The sequence below is a fragment of the Oratosquilla oratoria genome, chromosome 34 (genome assembly GCF_046742065.1).
Source record: "Oratosquilla oratoria isolate Oo_2021 chromosome 34, ASM4674206v1, whole genome shotgun sequence".
Classification (NCBI taxonomy): domain Eukaryota; kingdom Metazoa; phylum Arthropoda; class Malacostraca; order Stomatopoda; family Squillidae; genus Oratosquilla; species Oratosquilla oratoria.
In genome coordinates, this window is record NC_134810.1 from 48,599,833 (window position 1) to 48,617,235 (window position 17,403).

General features: G+C 40.5%; 1 protein-coding gene across 6 annotated transcripts in view; it reads right to left on the bottom strand.

The window, feature by feature from the left end:
- Positions 1–507: 507 nt before the first annotated feature.
- The window catches only part of LOC143018302 (uncharacterized), a 29,752-nt gene continuing 12,856 nt past the window's right edge, over positions 508–17,403 (bottom strand). For 2 of the 6 annotated variants that reach the window (XM_076173658.1, XM_076173654.1), the window contains 7 exons: positions 14,865–15,043; positions 14,445–14,510; positions 13,830–13,945; positions 12,236–12,411; positions 10,947–11,150; positions 9,037–9,240; positions 508–5,633 (listed from right to left, as the gene is read on the bottom strand). In XM_076173658.1, coding sequence (XP_076029773.1) covers positions 5,148–5,633; positions 9,037–9,240; positions 10,947–11,150; positions 12,236–12,411; positions 13,830–13,945; positions 14,445–14,510; positions 14,865–15,043 — 1,431 coding nt within the window. In that variant the 3' untranslated portion in view covers positions 508–5,147. The remainder of the gene's footprint in view (positions 5,634–9,036; positions 9,241–10,946; positions 11,151–12,235; positions 12,412–13,829; positions 13,946–14,444; positions 14,511–14,864; positions 15,044–17,403) is intronic. The other 4 variants (XM_076173660.1, XM_076173659.1, XM_076173655.1 and 1 more) reach the window with 3 other exon arrangements.

The window sequence follows — 17,403 nt, forward strand, 5'->3', positions numbered from 1 at the left end:
CTCATAAGGGAGTTGGCCACATGAAATCATGCCTCCACTGTGAGGAGAAAAAAATAAATAAAAATAAATAAATAAATAATAATAATAAATAAAATAATTGAAAGAAGACTTGCTAGTCCTTTCACTCTTTCCCAGCTAGAAGCCTTTTATGATATGTATGGGAATGTGATGGTGGCAGAAGAAAAACTGATGTCCTAGGAGTGGTACAAAAGAAATTTAAGAACAGGAAAACCAAGGGACAATGAGTTAAAAGATAACTTGGCATGCCTCAGCATGTGTGATTCGTCTTTGAACATAGAATGCTGTGACTAGTCTGTAAAGTGGTCACTAAAATCCCCAAGTTTCAACTGCATATAACTGTGCAGCTAAGACCTCAGTACAGGGTTAAGTTAACAGTAGCAGCTGAAAAGTAAACTTCATTGAAAAACAACACTAAACTAGCCACCTTGTTTGACTGGAAAACAAAGGCTTATATTTGTATAGTTGGGGTTAAATTAAAAGCTAAACTCTTGGAAGAAAAAATAACCATTTACTACAACTAGTTTTATTGCTCTAGTTGATTGTTTAGGGTTTGGTGATGCAGTGATGGTTTTCCAATGGCTGTGATCTATCAGGTGTTCAGGTAAATAATGTTACAGGGAGACACCTTTTTCAAAGTCCTCACCCTGACTTCAGTATCAAACTTATAGCAATGTTAGCTTCAGGCAGCAATAACAATTGAGTCTCACCATGCAAGGTACTGTGCCATATCATTCAAACAGACCAGATCTAGAATATCATACAAATCTGTAATATGTACAGCATTTTATTGCTTTTGCTGAATCAGTAACTCGCCCAATTCTTGCACCGAGATGCTCAACTAACTTCCTTTGTTTTAAAGATTCAAAAAGCTTAAACAACAAAATGAAACTGTATTCAGCTACATCACAAACTGTTTTCCTACCTATGCTCTATCTACCAAGATAGGCCACAAGACATAGCAAGAACTTATCCATCTCACCTTCCATGCCTACCAAAAACAAAATCTGGATGTTTTTATTTACCTAACCTTACTTAAAATTCTTAACAACTGATTAAAAAGTGAGGAATCATAAATATGATTAGTATCCCAGTTATTTGAAAAATAAGGAGAAAAAAGTGAGATCAGTATTGACTGACTACAAAACGTGAGAGTAAAGTTTTATCACTTCATGAGGCACATTCATTACACTACTGGAGTACTTAGGTCTCACTTGCCGAGATATACAAGGGCAAAGACAAACTGCATACTGAATTTGCAGCTTACAAAGTGACATGTTGAAGGAGGTTATGTCAGGCATGTGCACAGGGGAGGGAGGAGGGGGGGGGAAGTCTGGATGCTTGAGCTCCTGTCCCTTTTCATCTTAAATGTCCTTTTAGGTAAACAATTGTTGCTGTTAATTCAAGAATATTTATCACAAACAAATAAACTTTTTGTGTACATCTACATAAAGAGCCTTTATGTCATTCCAATTTTATATTCAAAAATAATTGGGGAGTGCCTTTTTTTTTTTTTTTTATTGAGCCCTTGCCCTTCTGATAGTCTGTGCACATCACTGGGATATAGTGACATTATACTTAACAAACATTTAACAAATTAGTTGTTCATTCTAATTATAAGTCAATGGGCTTCAATTCATCTTAACCCTTTGATTTTATTTGACATTTAAAATTCTAATAATAACGATGGATTAGAGCACAATGGTGCAAACTTCACTAAGACCAAGGAGCTTAGGACCCTTCAAGTTGCAAACCCCAACCACACTGCAAAGTGATGCCTAAGTACATGAAACTGTCATCCTTATAAACAATATAAATCATTTTATACTACAAAATAGACAACTGAGTGTAACATTGTTACCAATGGAAGCTGAAATAACACCTTCCAGTTTGCTGTGATTCACGACTGGACAGCCAGTGCCCACAAGTTGTGTATATTTCCCTTCATCAGGTTCTGGAATTCCTTCCTTTAGAGCCAATGTGCATGAAACCATTACACTGCATTTAAAAGCCTCTCCCTTTGGTTGTAATGAACATGGGTAAATACAGTTGCACTAGACCCAATTACTGAAATTACAAAACTACAAAATTTCCCATTTAAGTAGTCCTTATGTCATTACATAACTTTTTTCATTTTTTATCATATAGCAAAACAACTCTTGAATGCCCCACTTAATAAATGTATAAAAAGATTGAGCTTCTACAAAGTGATATTCATATATACGTAGCCAAACCTGATTGGTGCCCATGGACATACGCTGGTCTGATTCTTTGGTTCCGACCCACTCTACGCTGGAGTTCATGAATGCAAGTGCACTTCTAAATGACCAAGGAGCATAAAAGCTGTCCACTTATATATTTATAAAAGAAAACAAATTTTCGTCCAGAAATTCCACACCTCTTCCATAATGATACAAAGCATGGCAGCCTATGCCTGTATTAAACTATGGAGAATAACCTTTAAAATGTCAAGGAAATATATAAATATATATATGTATATACATATGTACATATACAGGCTCCACATATTGGTACAAAAGAAGAAAAGAAAAGAAAAAAATGGAAAAAAATAAAAACAAAAAAACAATGGAGGAATACGATATTTCCAAAGAGATAATCATCATATCACCAAGCTCATCTTTCTCACAAGATTTACATGTACTGGCTGAAATTTCTCCTACGGAAACAAATCAACCAATGTATTATTTTTCTTATTCTAAATTCTTTAACCCACCAACCTATGACTAGTCTACTTATGTGTCAAATAGTCTGCTAAGTTCTTCTAGGATTCTAATATGAATCATTATTTTTGTGTGATAACAGAAGTGCAAGAGATATGGGTAAGAAGGTAGCACATTACCTAGCCATAAACGTGAGAGGCAAAGAGAGAAACGCACATTGGAAGTCAAAATCTGAGGGACAAAATCAAAGTGATACCACATTGGAGGTAAAAATCTGAGAGAAATACAAAATTTTTAATCAATAATCAGCCTTTTCTGCAAACATTGTTACTATAAAAATTCTACAAATGTTATTTTCTTACTTTTCGAGAAGAATAAGTTAAATTCACACACAATCGTAAATCCAATGCCACCTCCTCAAGAACCATCACCCATGTCAACCTATAAGCCAAAATAATTTCAACTGAAGGTTGATATGCCACAATATTTAGTTTCTAACCAAAACTAAAATAAATTATTTCATGAAGGATGAATCCATGATAAATTTCATAATACAAAAGAATCAAAATCAATTTAGTGTTCTATTTAAAGTTCTATACTGTCACTGTAACAATTAAGCCTGCAAGCACTATATAATCAATCACAGATAATAAACACTGCAGTCCCCACCCCCTGCTATATTATCATAGCTGATATTCTTACACCACCCCTTAATGAGATGAGAATGTCTGGGTGTGCATTCCTCCTAGGTAGAAGAGGCAAGCCTCAAGTTCAACAAAGATCCTGAAAGAATTGGAGAGGACTCCAAATTACATCATTATAGATTTAAGTGGCAAGCAGCTCACGTTCACAGGTCTCTCGTCTGTTCTGAACCTGTTCTGCAAAGCCCAAGCTCAACTACCACTTGCTATCACTCAATTAGTTTATCTTATGCTAACAGAACTTAATTTTCAAGCTAACTTCCATAAGATTATGGGAGAAAGCAGTCCAAGGATTTGGGAGAACTTGATATTTTAGACCAAATCAGTTTTGTCACAGGGAAATTTCTGGACCCCCCCCCTCATCCAAATCCTTCTACCTTCCTAACCAATGTCCTTTGGTACAGCTTCCTTCTAGAATGCAATCCATTATTTACAATCTGACTGGTTTCCAAATTGATCAGAGTTGTGCGTCAGGTAGCATTCTGCAGCATCATTGATGTACTTGGCTGTTTGTGCTTGTTATCACACTGACTCATTACTTCATCCGATTTCATGTACTTTCAACAACTTCCTAGTGGTGGTTGTCCAAGAACCATCTTCCTGCCACCCATTTTCAAAACCCTCACCCCCACAAGGTGCAGCTCCATAGGGCTGACACTTGTCTCAAGAGTAGGCCCAAGCTATTAACTTAACTGTATTCCTTCCACCCTTATAATGAGAACTAACAACTGGAAACAACTCTTCTCCAACTACTTTCTGTCAGCGACAAGAAAACCGCCTCACACAAACACAACACAGACACTTTTCACCCCCCCCCCCCGACATATTTACAAACAAAATATTGTATTGTCTAAGTATGGCTAGGGCAGGGCAGTGTAAGATGAGGTGTTGTCTTTTGTGAGATGGTTGTGTTGGTATTGTAAGTTCCAGATGGTAACCTGATTGTAGTCTTGCAACATGCACACAAACAATTCAAACTTTATCTTTTATTCTATTATAATTTCTCTACCACCTTTAGTACTATCCACATCCACACACACACACACACGCATGCACAATCCATTTATTTTTATCACACCCTTGGTCCCACCCAGTATGGATTCCAGAAATTTCCCTGTACTTTGAAAAATAAATCTGGTGAATATCAATGACAAATCTTACATAACAACTAATAATTTAAATAGAATGAAAGAGGATGTTTCACCCCCCAATAACAATTTGACCATGTCAGGTGTCTGCTCATTGCAACAATGGATGCCACACTGTGAAAAGTAACACACACGTCATTCTTGGAGAGGATTGTGCGAGTGATTCGTCTCCAACGTGCTTAGTTCAGATACGTCACCTGATCACATAAGCCAAAACCTCCGAATAAATGAACACATACAATCACACAAGGAAAAACGGCATCGTATACCTTCTTGCTATCTTTGGCACATGTATGTATGCAAGAAAAATGCATGAGTCTGCTATGCATGTGCATGTCTTACCAGTTTCCCAGGTAAATTTTTACTCCAGGTGCACCTTGCACATTATTTGCATTTTTCTTTTTTCTTTATTATCAGGTTGAAGGTCTTTCATCATGTAATTCAGTCAAAAAATTAATTCAGTCAGTACTTTAATTAAGTATTTGGTCCACAAAAGAACAGCACAGTCGTGAGTTGTTGACTCCGCTACAGACTACTCATAAAATTATGAGCTGCACTACCTATTTGGAAGTTTCTTAATTTTTCACCTTCAATTTGTTTCACTCATCTGTCCCCTCAGCTACAGGAGTGGATAATATATTTGGTGTAGTGAAAGTTGAAAGGTCTGTCAAACTCCCTGAATTACTATCTTCATCTTCTTCTGTCTTAGATTTACTTTCCTTCAAGAGGGAACTACTGTGATTCACCATAAAGTCATATGCACTGTCTTCCCTGTTGGCAGCCGACATATTCTCTAGTGTCTGCTTGATACTTTGTTCCTCCCACGCTTGTTCTTTCCGTCTCTTCTTCTCCATGATTGCTTCTCGTATTCGCTCTCTCCTCTGCTTGATGACTGGACAGGTCCGTTCCACATGAAGCGTAAAAGCGAGAATGGAGAAAATGCGTTTGCCACAAGTATCACATGAAAATGTACAACAACAGTCTTTAGTGTAGTTACACTTTTCACATATGATTTCCTCACGTTCCCTCTCCTTCTCAGATTTTTCCCGAGGCGGCTTTTTCTTTCTCTGAGTTGGTTTCGTTTCCTGCAACAGACAAGTGAAATAAAAGGTAACATTACATTCATGGCTTCAAGATCTCAATTACTACATATAAATATAGATACCAAGGCCCTTTCCCCCTTGTAGGAGTTGTGGCCAAGTCAAAGTCTATCTATATATCAAGGGCTTTTTCCCCATTACAAGGAATAGAAATTTGGGAATGGATGCTAAGAGGAGACTGTATGAAGGAGTAATTGTGCCAACAGCACTGTATGGAGCAGAAACATGGAACATAAGAGAGGAAGAGAGAAGGAGCTTGAATGTGTTTGAGATGAAGTTTCTGAGAAGTATGATGGGGGTTACTGGGCTAGATAGAGTGAGAAATGAGGAGGTGAGGAGGAGAACAGGGGTGGAAAGGGAGTTGGGAGATAGGGTTGATGAAAGAGTATTAGGATGGTTTGGACACATGGAAAGAATGAGTGAAGAAAGACTAGTAAAGGAGGTATGGAAGGCAGATGTGGAGGGAGTGAACATGAGGGGACGTCCTAGGATGAGATGGATGGATGGGGTGAAGGGGGCTTTGGGGAAGAGGGGAATGTCTGTTGAGGAAGGACGGGAGAGGACAGAAGACGGGTGAATGGAGAGTGGTTGTGTATGGATGATGTTGTGATGTATGAGGTGGAATGGATGGGGGGGATGGGGGGTGAGGTAGTATGTGTGAGCAAAATTTTGACGCAGCGCAAAGGGATGTCTCCCCGTCCTCTCCTTTATATAGGGGGACGGAGAGGGGGTGGTCGCCGATTTAATGAAGCAGCCTTGCTGTGGATGTGCTGTGTCTTGCGACACTGCTTCTGACCCAGGGCAGTGGACAGGGTGCAGGGATGACCCGTCATATAGGAGGTGCTAAGATGGGAGGGAGGGCGGAGGGGTGTGGAGTGTTTTCAGGGATGGAATGGGTGGGAATGATTTTATGCCTTTTCCTTTTTGGCTACCTCCCTAGTAAGGGGGAAAAAGCCTTGGTACATATATGTATGTACGAGAGAGGTCTAAGACATGGGAGGCATAGGAGGGTCTGAGAGGAGTTTTCCAACCAGAAACCTAAGGTTTTGGGTATTTTAATGTGCGTGGGTGTGGTACAGATAAGAGTAAAAGGGAAGATATAGACAGTGTGTTTATGAGAAGAAAGATGGATGTGTTGGCATTGAGTGAAACTAAGTTAAGAGGGAGGAGCAAGTTTGAGTTTGGGAGTGTAGTGGGGAGGGTGTCTGTTCCTCTCCTAATCCTCTCAATTAAAACTCTCTCATAAGCCTTCCCAACTACACTCAACAAACTGATCCCTTTGAACCTACTATACTCACACTTGCCCCCTTTTCCCTTGTAAAGAGGAATTATAAATGCACTCCTCCAGTCCTCTGGCACTCTACCCTCTTTTAGACAAACATTAAACAACCTCACCAACCAGTCCACCATCACTGTACCTCCCTTTTTTAGACACTCCATATGACACCCATCTAACCCAGGTGCCTTACCTGCTCTCATCATTTTAATAACCACTTTCACCTCATCTTTTCTTATTCTGCCCCATTTTCTTCATTCATCACAGGCATTTTCTTGATACTTCCCACTGCAACTACCTTTTCCTCTCCATCCTCCTTCACATTTAACAACTCCCTAAAATACTCTGCCCATCTTCCTCTTACTGCTGTCTCTTTCATTATCATCTCTCCATCAGCACCTTTTACCTTTTTGTCCCTACTTAAAGCGTAAGATAAAGATAAAGCATAGGATAAAGGAGAGCAGATGTGAGATGGGGGAAAAGTATGATAGAATATTTTGAAAGTAATAAAAAGATGTTTTGAAAGGAAATTAAGAGAGGAATCAAGTAGAGACTCCCCTCAAGGGTTTTTCCCCCCTTACCAGGGAGGTAGCCACAGTCAAAACCCAACCCCACCCATTTCATCCCCATTCCACCACCTTCTTCCTCCCTATCATCTTAGCTACTCATGGATGATGGGTCATCCCTGTATCCCACCCACTGCCATAGGTCAGATGCAATGCATCAAGACACAGCACGTCCACAGCAAGGCCACTTCACTTAATTGGCAACCCCCTCACCATCCTCTCATGCAGAAAAATAGATGGGGAGAAATCCCTTTAGGCTGCGTCAAAATATCATCCACACATAACTACTACCTGACACCCCATCCCCTGCCCACTCCCTTCCTTGCATCATAGTATTATCTATACACAGCCATTTTCCACTCACCCCTATCTCCTGCCTTCTCCCTTCCTTGCTCAACAGGCTTGCAATATTACATACATACATATACCAAAGGCTTTTTCTCCCCTTATAAGGGAGGAAGCCAAAAAGCAAAGGCATAAAAACCACTCCCACCCACTCCATCCCTAATACACTCCACTCCCCTCTACCCTCCCTCTTATCTTGGCACCTCCTGGATGACGGGTCATCCCTGCATCTTGTCCACTGCCCTGGGTCAGAAGCAGTGTTGCAAGACACAGCACATCCACAGCAAGGCCACTTCATTAAATCGGTGACTGCCCCTCTCTGTCCCCTCATACAGAAAAGGAGAAAACAGGGATAAATCCCTTTGCGCTGTGTCAAATTTTTCACACACATACTACTTCACACCCCCATTCCACCTCATGCATCACAGCATCATCCATATACAACCATTCTCCATTCACCCGTCTTCTGTCCTCTCCCATCCTTCCTCAACAGACATTTCCCTCTTCCCCAAAGCCCCTTTTACCCCATCCATCCATCTCATCCTAGGTCGCCCCCTCTTTTTCACTCCTTCCACACCTCTTTTGCTAGTCTTTCTTCACTCATTCTTTCCATGTACCCAAACCATCCCAATATTCTTTCATCAACCCTATCTCCCAACTCCCTTTCTGCCCCCATTCTCCTCCTCACTTCCTCATTTCTCACTCTATCCAGCCTAGTAACCCCTACTTCTCAGACACCTCATCTCAAACACATTCAAACTCCTCTCTTATGTTCCATGTTTCTGCCCCATACAGTGTTGTCAGCACAATCACTCCTTCATGTTACCTCAGTTAATAAGAGATGGATATTCATATCCTAAAACTACAGTAGGGTTTCTGAACTGAACTGTTGTACCTCTGCAGCCCCATTAGGTCTAATAATATATCAGACTCCCCAAGTTCCTGACCTACATAAAGCATATTGCAAGTACTCTTGTTGTCATTTTTAAGTCTACACAAAACCAAAAATCCACACATGGTTGACCTCACAGGCCCCCTAAATGGTCACTGCAGACCATTTAGGGTCCAGGGACCCATAGCTAAGGATCTGTGCCTGCTGCTGGGGGGCTCACTGATGCACCAACCAATTGATTACTCTAATCTATGATTACAGAAGCAATAGATTGATCTACATTTACAAAACCCAAAAAACCCATCCTACCTTTGTATTGGAATGACACTGTTTTTTCTTAATATGCTTCTGGAGTTTTTCATCTGAAGAGCACTTGAGTCCACATTGGTCACAGCGATGGGAGACTTGACAATGGCCTTTGTCCTTGTGCGCTTTGTATCGTTCCATACTCGCAAACATTTGAAGACACTCAGTACATCGGTGGTACCCTTCGGGTACCTGCAACGATACAACCTGGTTTGAATGGGATTAATTTTTACTCAAATTGTTGAAGATAGTGATACATACTAAAACTATAAATTGTAATGGTTATATCAGCATCTGCTTAAGTTAAAGTATCATAATAAAAATGTGTCTCATGGGTAAAATGTGTTTTCTCTAGATTACACTAGAACAAAAATATCAAACACATATTTGAGAAGAAGATGCTTTCTCTTTTCTAGAGGACACAGGTTAATCAATCCATTACACCACACTAACTGGTGTGTCACCTCCTTTAAATTTTGTAATTTTCTCTGACCTACCATAATATTACAGTTTATTGTGCATGTGTATTTACCTAATTGTAGTATACAAGAAAGGAACAACACTCAAATTCATGTACAGTTCCAACTTAATCTCTATATTTGATTTCCAATTATCATACTTAGATTTGAGCTCATGTACTGTTTGAGCTTGGGATATATCTCCACATATTTATATATCTATAATATGTGTGTGTGTGTGTGTTTCTGTGTGTGTGTGTGTGCGTGCGCATTTACTAGTTGTATCTTCCAGGGCGGTGGGCAGGGTGCAGGGATGACCCGTCATCCAGGAGGTGCTCAGATGAGAGGAAGGGTGGGAGGGATGTGGAGTGTATTTAGGGATGAAATGGGTGGGAGTGTTTTTATGCCTTTCCCTTTTTGGCTACCTCCCTTGGAAGGGGGAAAAAGCCTTGGTATATGTATGTATCTTATGAGAAGGGGAGCTATGCTCATAGTGTCCCATCTGTATCTCGCCATATCTAATTTGCTCTTAAATTATTGTATTGTTTTTGCACACTAGTGTTTGATCTAGTATGCTCCATAAATCCACCACTCTGTGGGGGAAGCTGTTTTTTCAGGTCTCTTCTATAATTGTCCTTTTTGAGTTTCTTTCTATGTCCTCTGTGTGTGTGTGTGTATGTGTGAATTTCAAAGACATGAATAACTGTGTGAATCAATCAGTCCATTGACTTGGTTCTTCCTTGCATGTCTTTTGCCCATATTTACTCAGTGAAAATATTTTAAGTTGTTTTTTGTACTTTTTGTCTGCTGTGTGGTAGTTACATTTGGGGCACCTGTGTCTAGCCTGGTGAAGCACTGAGGAACCAGTATCTCTTTATGAATGTAAATACATATACATACATATATCAATGGCTTTTTCCTCCTTACAAGGGAGTTAGCCAAAGTAAGGCATAATTCCACTCCCACCCATTTCACCCCCACATACTCCACTCCCATTCACCACACCTCCCTCACTCTTTTTTTGGCTCCTCCTGGATGAAGGGTCATCCCTGCATCTCACCCACTGCCCTGGGTCAGAAGCAATGTGGCAAGACACAGCATATCCACAGCAAGGCTGCTTCATTTAATCGGTGACCACCTCTCCGTCCCCTCATGCAGAAAAAGAGAAGACGCGAAGAAATCCTCTCATCCGCGTCAAAATATTCCCACATCCCGCCATCCCCCACCCACTCCCTTCCATGCATCACACCATCATCCATACACAATCACTATTCACTCACATCTATCTCCTGTCTTCTCCCTGCCATCCATCTCATTCTTGATCGCCCCCTTATTTTCACTCTTTTACTAATCTTTCTACACTCATTCTTTCCATGTCTCCAAACCATCCCAATACTCTTTCATCAACCCTATCTCTTAACTCCAACATAAATACAAGATTTTATAGAAACACACCTCCTTGGAAGACAGTCCCTTGCAATTACCCTTCTTCATGTGATAATACAATGAGATTTTGCTCTTATATGCCTTGTCACAGTATGGACAAACTTCATTCCTCCCTTCATTATGCGTGAGTCTGTGAGTTTTCATGTTGTGGATGAAACTGAAGGCCTTTCCGCATATGTCACACGGGTAGGGCTTCTCGCCAGTGTGAACCACCTGAAAAAGATCACAAGAAAGTGATTTACTTCTGGACATAAAGGAATCTTGCTATAATTCATAAATAAGCCAACATATGTTACAAGGTTTGGGTCTTTAAACATATAAGAGATGACTGTAATATTTGGTCATAAGATTACCATAGGCCCTTTTAAAATGGAATGGCCTAGTCAAAGCACACACCCAGATTTCATAAATAAAACCCATTTAACCTCTCCTTCCAATTCAGCACCTTATACAAACTAACTTGTACACCAATTAAATGAATATGTCACTTAGGAATAATAATCTTAAAATGTTATTCATTGTCCCTATTTCAGAAAGGATAAGAAAAAAATATTTCATATTCTATTGATTCTAACGCAAAATTTGTATATCATGGTAAAACATTCAGGGTTCCTTTGACCTTTTTTTTTTATTATAATTAGTTTGTTGGCTTTGTGGGTGGTATGGCCAGACTAGAATTGCTGCCCCCCATAAATGTGTGCCCCAGGGCATATGCACCCCCTCCCCCCAAATGCGAGGGCCCTGGATGACCTGGCATCCAGGAGGAGCCAAGAAAATTGGGAGAGAGGGAGAGGTGGTGAATGGGAGTGGAGTATGTGAGTTTGAAATGGGTGGGAGTGAAATTATGCCTTTGACTTCCTCCCTTGTATTGGGGGGGGGGGAGACTTTGGTATAGGTATGTGTGAAAGTGAAATCAATCTTTTACCCTCGGTCTCTAGCAGGGCTACGAAAACCCTCTCTGAGGGGCACCATCCTAGTCTTCCGATAGGGGGGGAGTTTATGACGTTAAACCATATCATCATCATCATCTCTTGCAGAAGACCTGTGGCCTCCAGGTGAATCCCCAAATAACTCAGGGAAGATGTGTTGGTGTCTAGGGATTGTAGAATGAGGTGCCCTGTGTCCTCTGTGTGGGTTTCATCTAGTACAGTATGAATTACAGGCCTAGTCTATGTTGGCACTTTTTCAATGCTGATCAAGTGAAAAAATATGATGTACACCACCATGAAATATGATGAAGTAATCTAAAACCTTTTCCCTCAATAAAAAAAATCTTTGAGCAGAAAATGTTTACTTACAAGATGATCCCTAAGATTGGACCTGCAGTTGAAGGTTTTACCGCAGTAGTCACAAGAGAAACCTTTCTTGGGGTTACTGGGGGAGGCATCTGCTGCTGGGTGTGCAGTCTTGCGATGTTCCTTTAGGGCTTCTAGTGATGGTAGCTCCTCATTACAAGTTGCACATTTGGGTCCATCTGAAACACAAAATGTATACAAGTATGAACATACTTGAATGATATTTTGACACAACCCAATGGGATTTCTCCACAATCTTCTCTTTTTCTGTATGAGGGGATGGAGAGGGGGATCACCAATTAAATGAGGAGGCCTTGCTGTGGATGTGCTGTGTCTTGCTGCATTGCTTCTGACCCAGGGTAGTGGGATGTAGTGGTACAGGGATGATCAGTCATCCAGGAGTACAACGGCAAGCCACAAAACTGATTCCAAATATAAAAAATAAATCATACGAAAATCGACTAAAACATATGAATCTGTTTTCCCTAAAAAAGCGTAGACTCAGAGGTGACTTGATACAGGTCTTTAAGATTTTAAAGGGAACTGACAACATCAAAAGTGACAAAATTTTCACATTGAATGAGAATCAGACAAGAAACAATGGTCTCAAACTGTCCGGAAATAGATTCAATTTGGAAGTAGGTAGAAACAACTTTGCCAACCGTGTAGTTAATGAATGGAATAAACTTCCTGCACAGGTAGTGCAATGTAGTTCAGTTCGAAGCTTTAAGAATCATTTAGATAAACACCTAAGCAAGATGCTGTAATGATTATAATTTATTTTATATTATTTGTTTTTGTTTTGTTATCATTTGTCTGTCTGATTTTCCTTTATTATTAGTTATATGTCAATCTATTATTATTTACTATTTACCTGTTTGTTTATTATTTAACTATACCTATGCATTTATTTATGTATTTTATTTGTTATTTACATTATTATAGTTTTTATTTATTATTTTATTATTATGATGATTTTTTTTTTCACATCCGACCTAGATATGGACCAAAAGGTCTCCTGTCGGCATGCTCAGCCTTTGTAATCCTTTGAGCAGCCATGAAAAGGGGTAGGGAGGGGTGGTGAAAGGGAGTGGAATATGTGGGGATGAAATGGGTGGAAGTGGATTTATGCTTTTGACTTTGGCTACCTCCCTTGTAAGGGGGAAAAAGCCCTTGGTATATACATATGTATATGTATACATACCATTGGCCCTTCATCCACAAAGAGCTATGGGATTCTTAATAGGGAAACAAATGGGTGTTGGATGAATGGAGGGTGAGAGGTAGCTAGCTAAGGCATGCACCTACCTTTTACCCATTTGTTTCCCCTTTTTACCTTAGCCCCTTGTGGATGAAGGGCAATCCTTGCCCCCTGTCTACTGCTTGGGTCAGTAGCAATGCAGCAAGACACAGAACCACTGCAGGACCCAACAGTCCTTGGGTGGTGGAGTCAAATGACACTTGTACTTCATACACAATTATCTAACAAGGACTTTACTATTGGGTAAAATAAAGACAAAAACATCACATGTACTAAAACTATCATAAATACAAATGCCTTTATCCCTACTAAGATGATACAAACTGATCAACTTACCATTCTTTTTAGGGTTACAAGTACCCTGATACTTGACAGCATGCTTAGTCAGCTCCGATCTCGATGGGAACTCCTTTCCACACAGCTCACACTTGCATGCATGTTCTCCCACACCACTGTCAAAACAGAAAACACAAACATTTCAGTTTAATTATTCCAACACATCTCTTGTTTGAACATACTAATTGGTATACAATTTAATCTCTTCATTGAGTGAATTGTGGGCTGAAGCAGTGACCGTGGCCAGTTATCTGGGGGCTACAGGTCTCTTGCAAGAGAAAAATAGGAGCAACTGATTGATTCCATGTAAAATATCAGCACCTGGGAAAATCACCATGTTGTTCTGCAGTGTCAAACCTACTAGAACACAGGTTCACTAATTGAGCCAATAAATAAATTTAAGTGTTGATTTACTGACTATGTAGACAAAATAAAATGTCAGTTGCAACTTGGTAAATCTGATTTGATGCATAATGACTAATACAGTGAAAGAATGAAAGGATGAGGAAGAAAACGAAAAAGAATGGAAGAGGAGGAGGAGAGAGAGAGAGAAATACCCGTGTTGAATAGACTGCTAGATCCATCAAAAGGTTAAAGTATACCATATATACATACCTTGCTGCATTGCTTCTGACCCAGGCAGTGGGCTGAGGGCAGGGTTGGCCCTTCTTCCACAAGGAGCTAAGATGAGAAGGAAAAACAAATGGGTGTCGGATGGGTGTGGGACGGGTGGTGAGCGGGTGCAAAGTGCCTTGGCTGGCTGGCTACCTCCCTTACAAGAGGATGAAGCCTTTTGGTATGCAAAGAGACAAACACACCAAAGGCCCTTAACCCCCTTATAATAGGGTTGGAGGAGCCAAAACCTAGTCACACATACACCCCTCCAAAATTTTGTCAACCCTCCCATCTTAGCACTTCAGTGATGAAGGGCCAACCCTCTCCCCAGCACACCACTTGGGTCTAAAGCAATGCAGCAGCAAGACAGCAAAAAGTAATTCAAGAAAAGAAAAGATAGAAAAATGGAAACAAACATACCCATGAGATGCAGTGTGGGTCTTGAGTGTTGCTCTGTCTGGGAATCCCTGATTGCACACTTGGCATCTGTAGATGTTAGCACCTGAGTGAGACAACTGGTGTCTCTTGAGTTCATAAAGTGCCGCAAAATCTTGTCCACAAATCTGACACTGGAAAGGCAGAGGCATCCCCTGATGTACCTGGAACAATAAAGAAGCACAAAGGTTAGTGCTAAGAGCATAGCAACATCATTAAGAACATGGAGGAAAAAAATACATAATTATGGGCAACTGCAAAATAATACCCAATATTGTATGGTGTTGTGTAACATTTCAATGTGTTGAGCATATGTAGTTCTGGAAGTAAAGAAGTACACAAACTACTAGAATGTCAGAAAAGTTCATGTGGTGTGATCTCAAACCGAATGGTTAACCACTTCGGTAAAATGACGCCTATGTAGGTGTCATGAGGCGCAGGTGGATACACAAGGATGCCAGCGCTGGTGTCTTGATTATATATATAAATGTTTATAGTTGTACATGAGTTACCCCCCATGTTTATTTTTACTCAGAGTAAAAGAGAACAATACAGCACTGACTTTATATTTTATAATGTGAGTAGTGTGAATTATATATGGCAGCTGATGCTGCATGAAAGAATTTGAGTCGTACTGAAGTGGTTACGGAATGTAAGAAACAATTGGAGGACAAGATTTACAACATAGGTACATGTTCCTTAAAAGAAAAGATACCGACTCACAACTGGAAAAAGACTAATTTGGTACCATAAATATATATATATATACACATACACACACACACCAAGGGCTTTTCTCCCCTTACAAGAGAGGTATCCAAAGTAAGACACAATTCTACTCCCACCCATTTCATCCCCAACCACTCCACTCCCGTTCACCACCCCTCCCTCCTTCTTTTCTTTGCTCCTGGATGACAGGTCACCCCTGCATCTCACCCACTGTCCTGGCTAAGATGCAATGCAACAAGACCACTTCATTTAATCAATGAACCACCCTCCATCCCCTCATGTAGAAAAAGAGAGATGGGGAGAAATCCCTTCAGGCTCCATCAAAATATCATTCACACACAACTACTCCCTAACCCCCACCCACTCCTCCCCCATGTACCACAGCATCACCCATATACAACCACTTTCTACTCACCCCTATCTTGTCTTCTCCCTTCCTTCTTCAACAGATATCCCCTTCTTTCTCAACACCCCTTTTAGGCCATCCATCCATCTAATCCTTGATTAGCCCCTCCTGTTCACTCCATCCACCTGTTTTCCACATTTCTTTTACTAATCTTTCTTCACTCAATCTTCCCATATGTCCAAAACCATTCCAACACTCTTTCATCGACCCTATCTTCCAACTCCTTTTCCACCCCCCACTCTCCTCATTTCTCACTCTATCCAGTCTAGTAACCTCTACCATACTCCTCTGACATTTCATCTTGAATACATTTAAACTCTTCCTCTCTTATGTTCTATGTCTCTGCCTCACATAGTGCTGTTAGCACAATCACCCCTTCATACAATCTCCTCTTACCATCCATTTCCAAATGTCTATTTCTCATTACACTTTGTAATCTCCTAAGGCATTTACTTACCTCAATCTACATTCTACCTCCACCTCCACTCCTCCCTTTCCCACCACATGTGCCCTCAAGCATCTAAGCCATCCACTTCCTTCAGACTCTCTCCCTTAATACTTAGTTCCAAATTGCTGCTATCCTATCCCCTCTGCCCTCATCTTACATTTACCCACATTTACTTTCAACTTCCTCCTTCGCACACCTTACCAAACTGTCACTAACTTCTTTAATCCCACCTCTAATCCTGCTACAAGTGCAGTGTCGTCTGCAAACAACAACTGGTTTAGCTCCCATTTTTCTTCATTTTCTTTAGCCTTCTCCAATCTCCTGCCCATTCCCTTGCATTTATCTCCCGCACCATCCCATCCATGTACACAAAGAATAGTCATGGCAACATGACACATCCTTGAAGTCCCACTATTACCTCAAACCACTCACTCTCTCCATTTCTAATTCAAACACAGGCTTTACTACTCTCATATAAATTTGACTGCTCTTAACAGCTTTCCCTCTACCCCATATATTTGCAATACCTCCCACAGTGCCTTCCTGTCTACCCTGTCATACGCCTTTTTCAAATCCATAAAGGCCCCAAACACATCCTTATCCTTTGCTAAACCTCTCACATATCTGTCTTAACATAAAAATCTGATCCATGTAGCCCCTGTCCTAAACCCACACTGCTCCTCACCAATTACTCCCTCTGTTCCTCTCCTAATCATCTCAATCAATACCCTCTCATAGTCTTCCCAACTACACTCAACAAACTGATCCTTCTGACCATACTACACTTACACTTGTTCCTTTTTCCCTTATAAAGCAAACTATACAGGCACTCCTCTAATCCTCTGGCACTCTACCCTCTTCAAGACAAACATTAAACAACCTCACCAGCCAATCCACCATCACTGTACCTCCCTTTTTAGACACTTGGCATGATACCCATC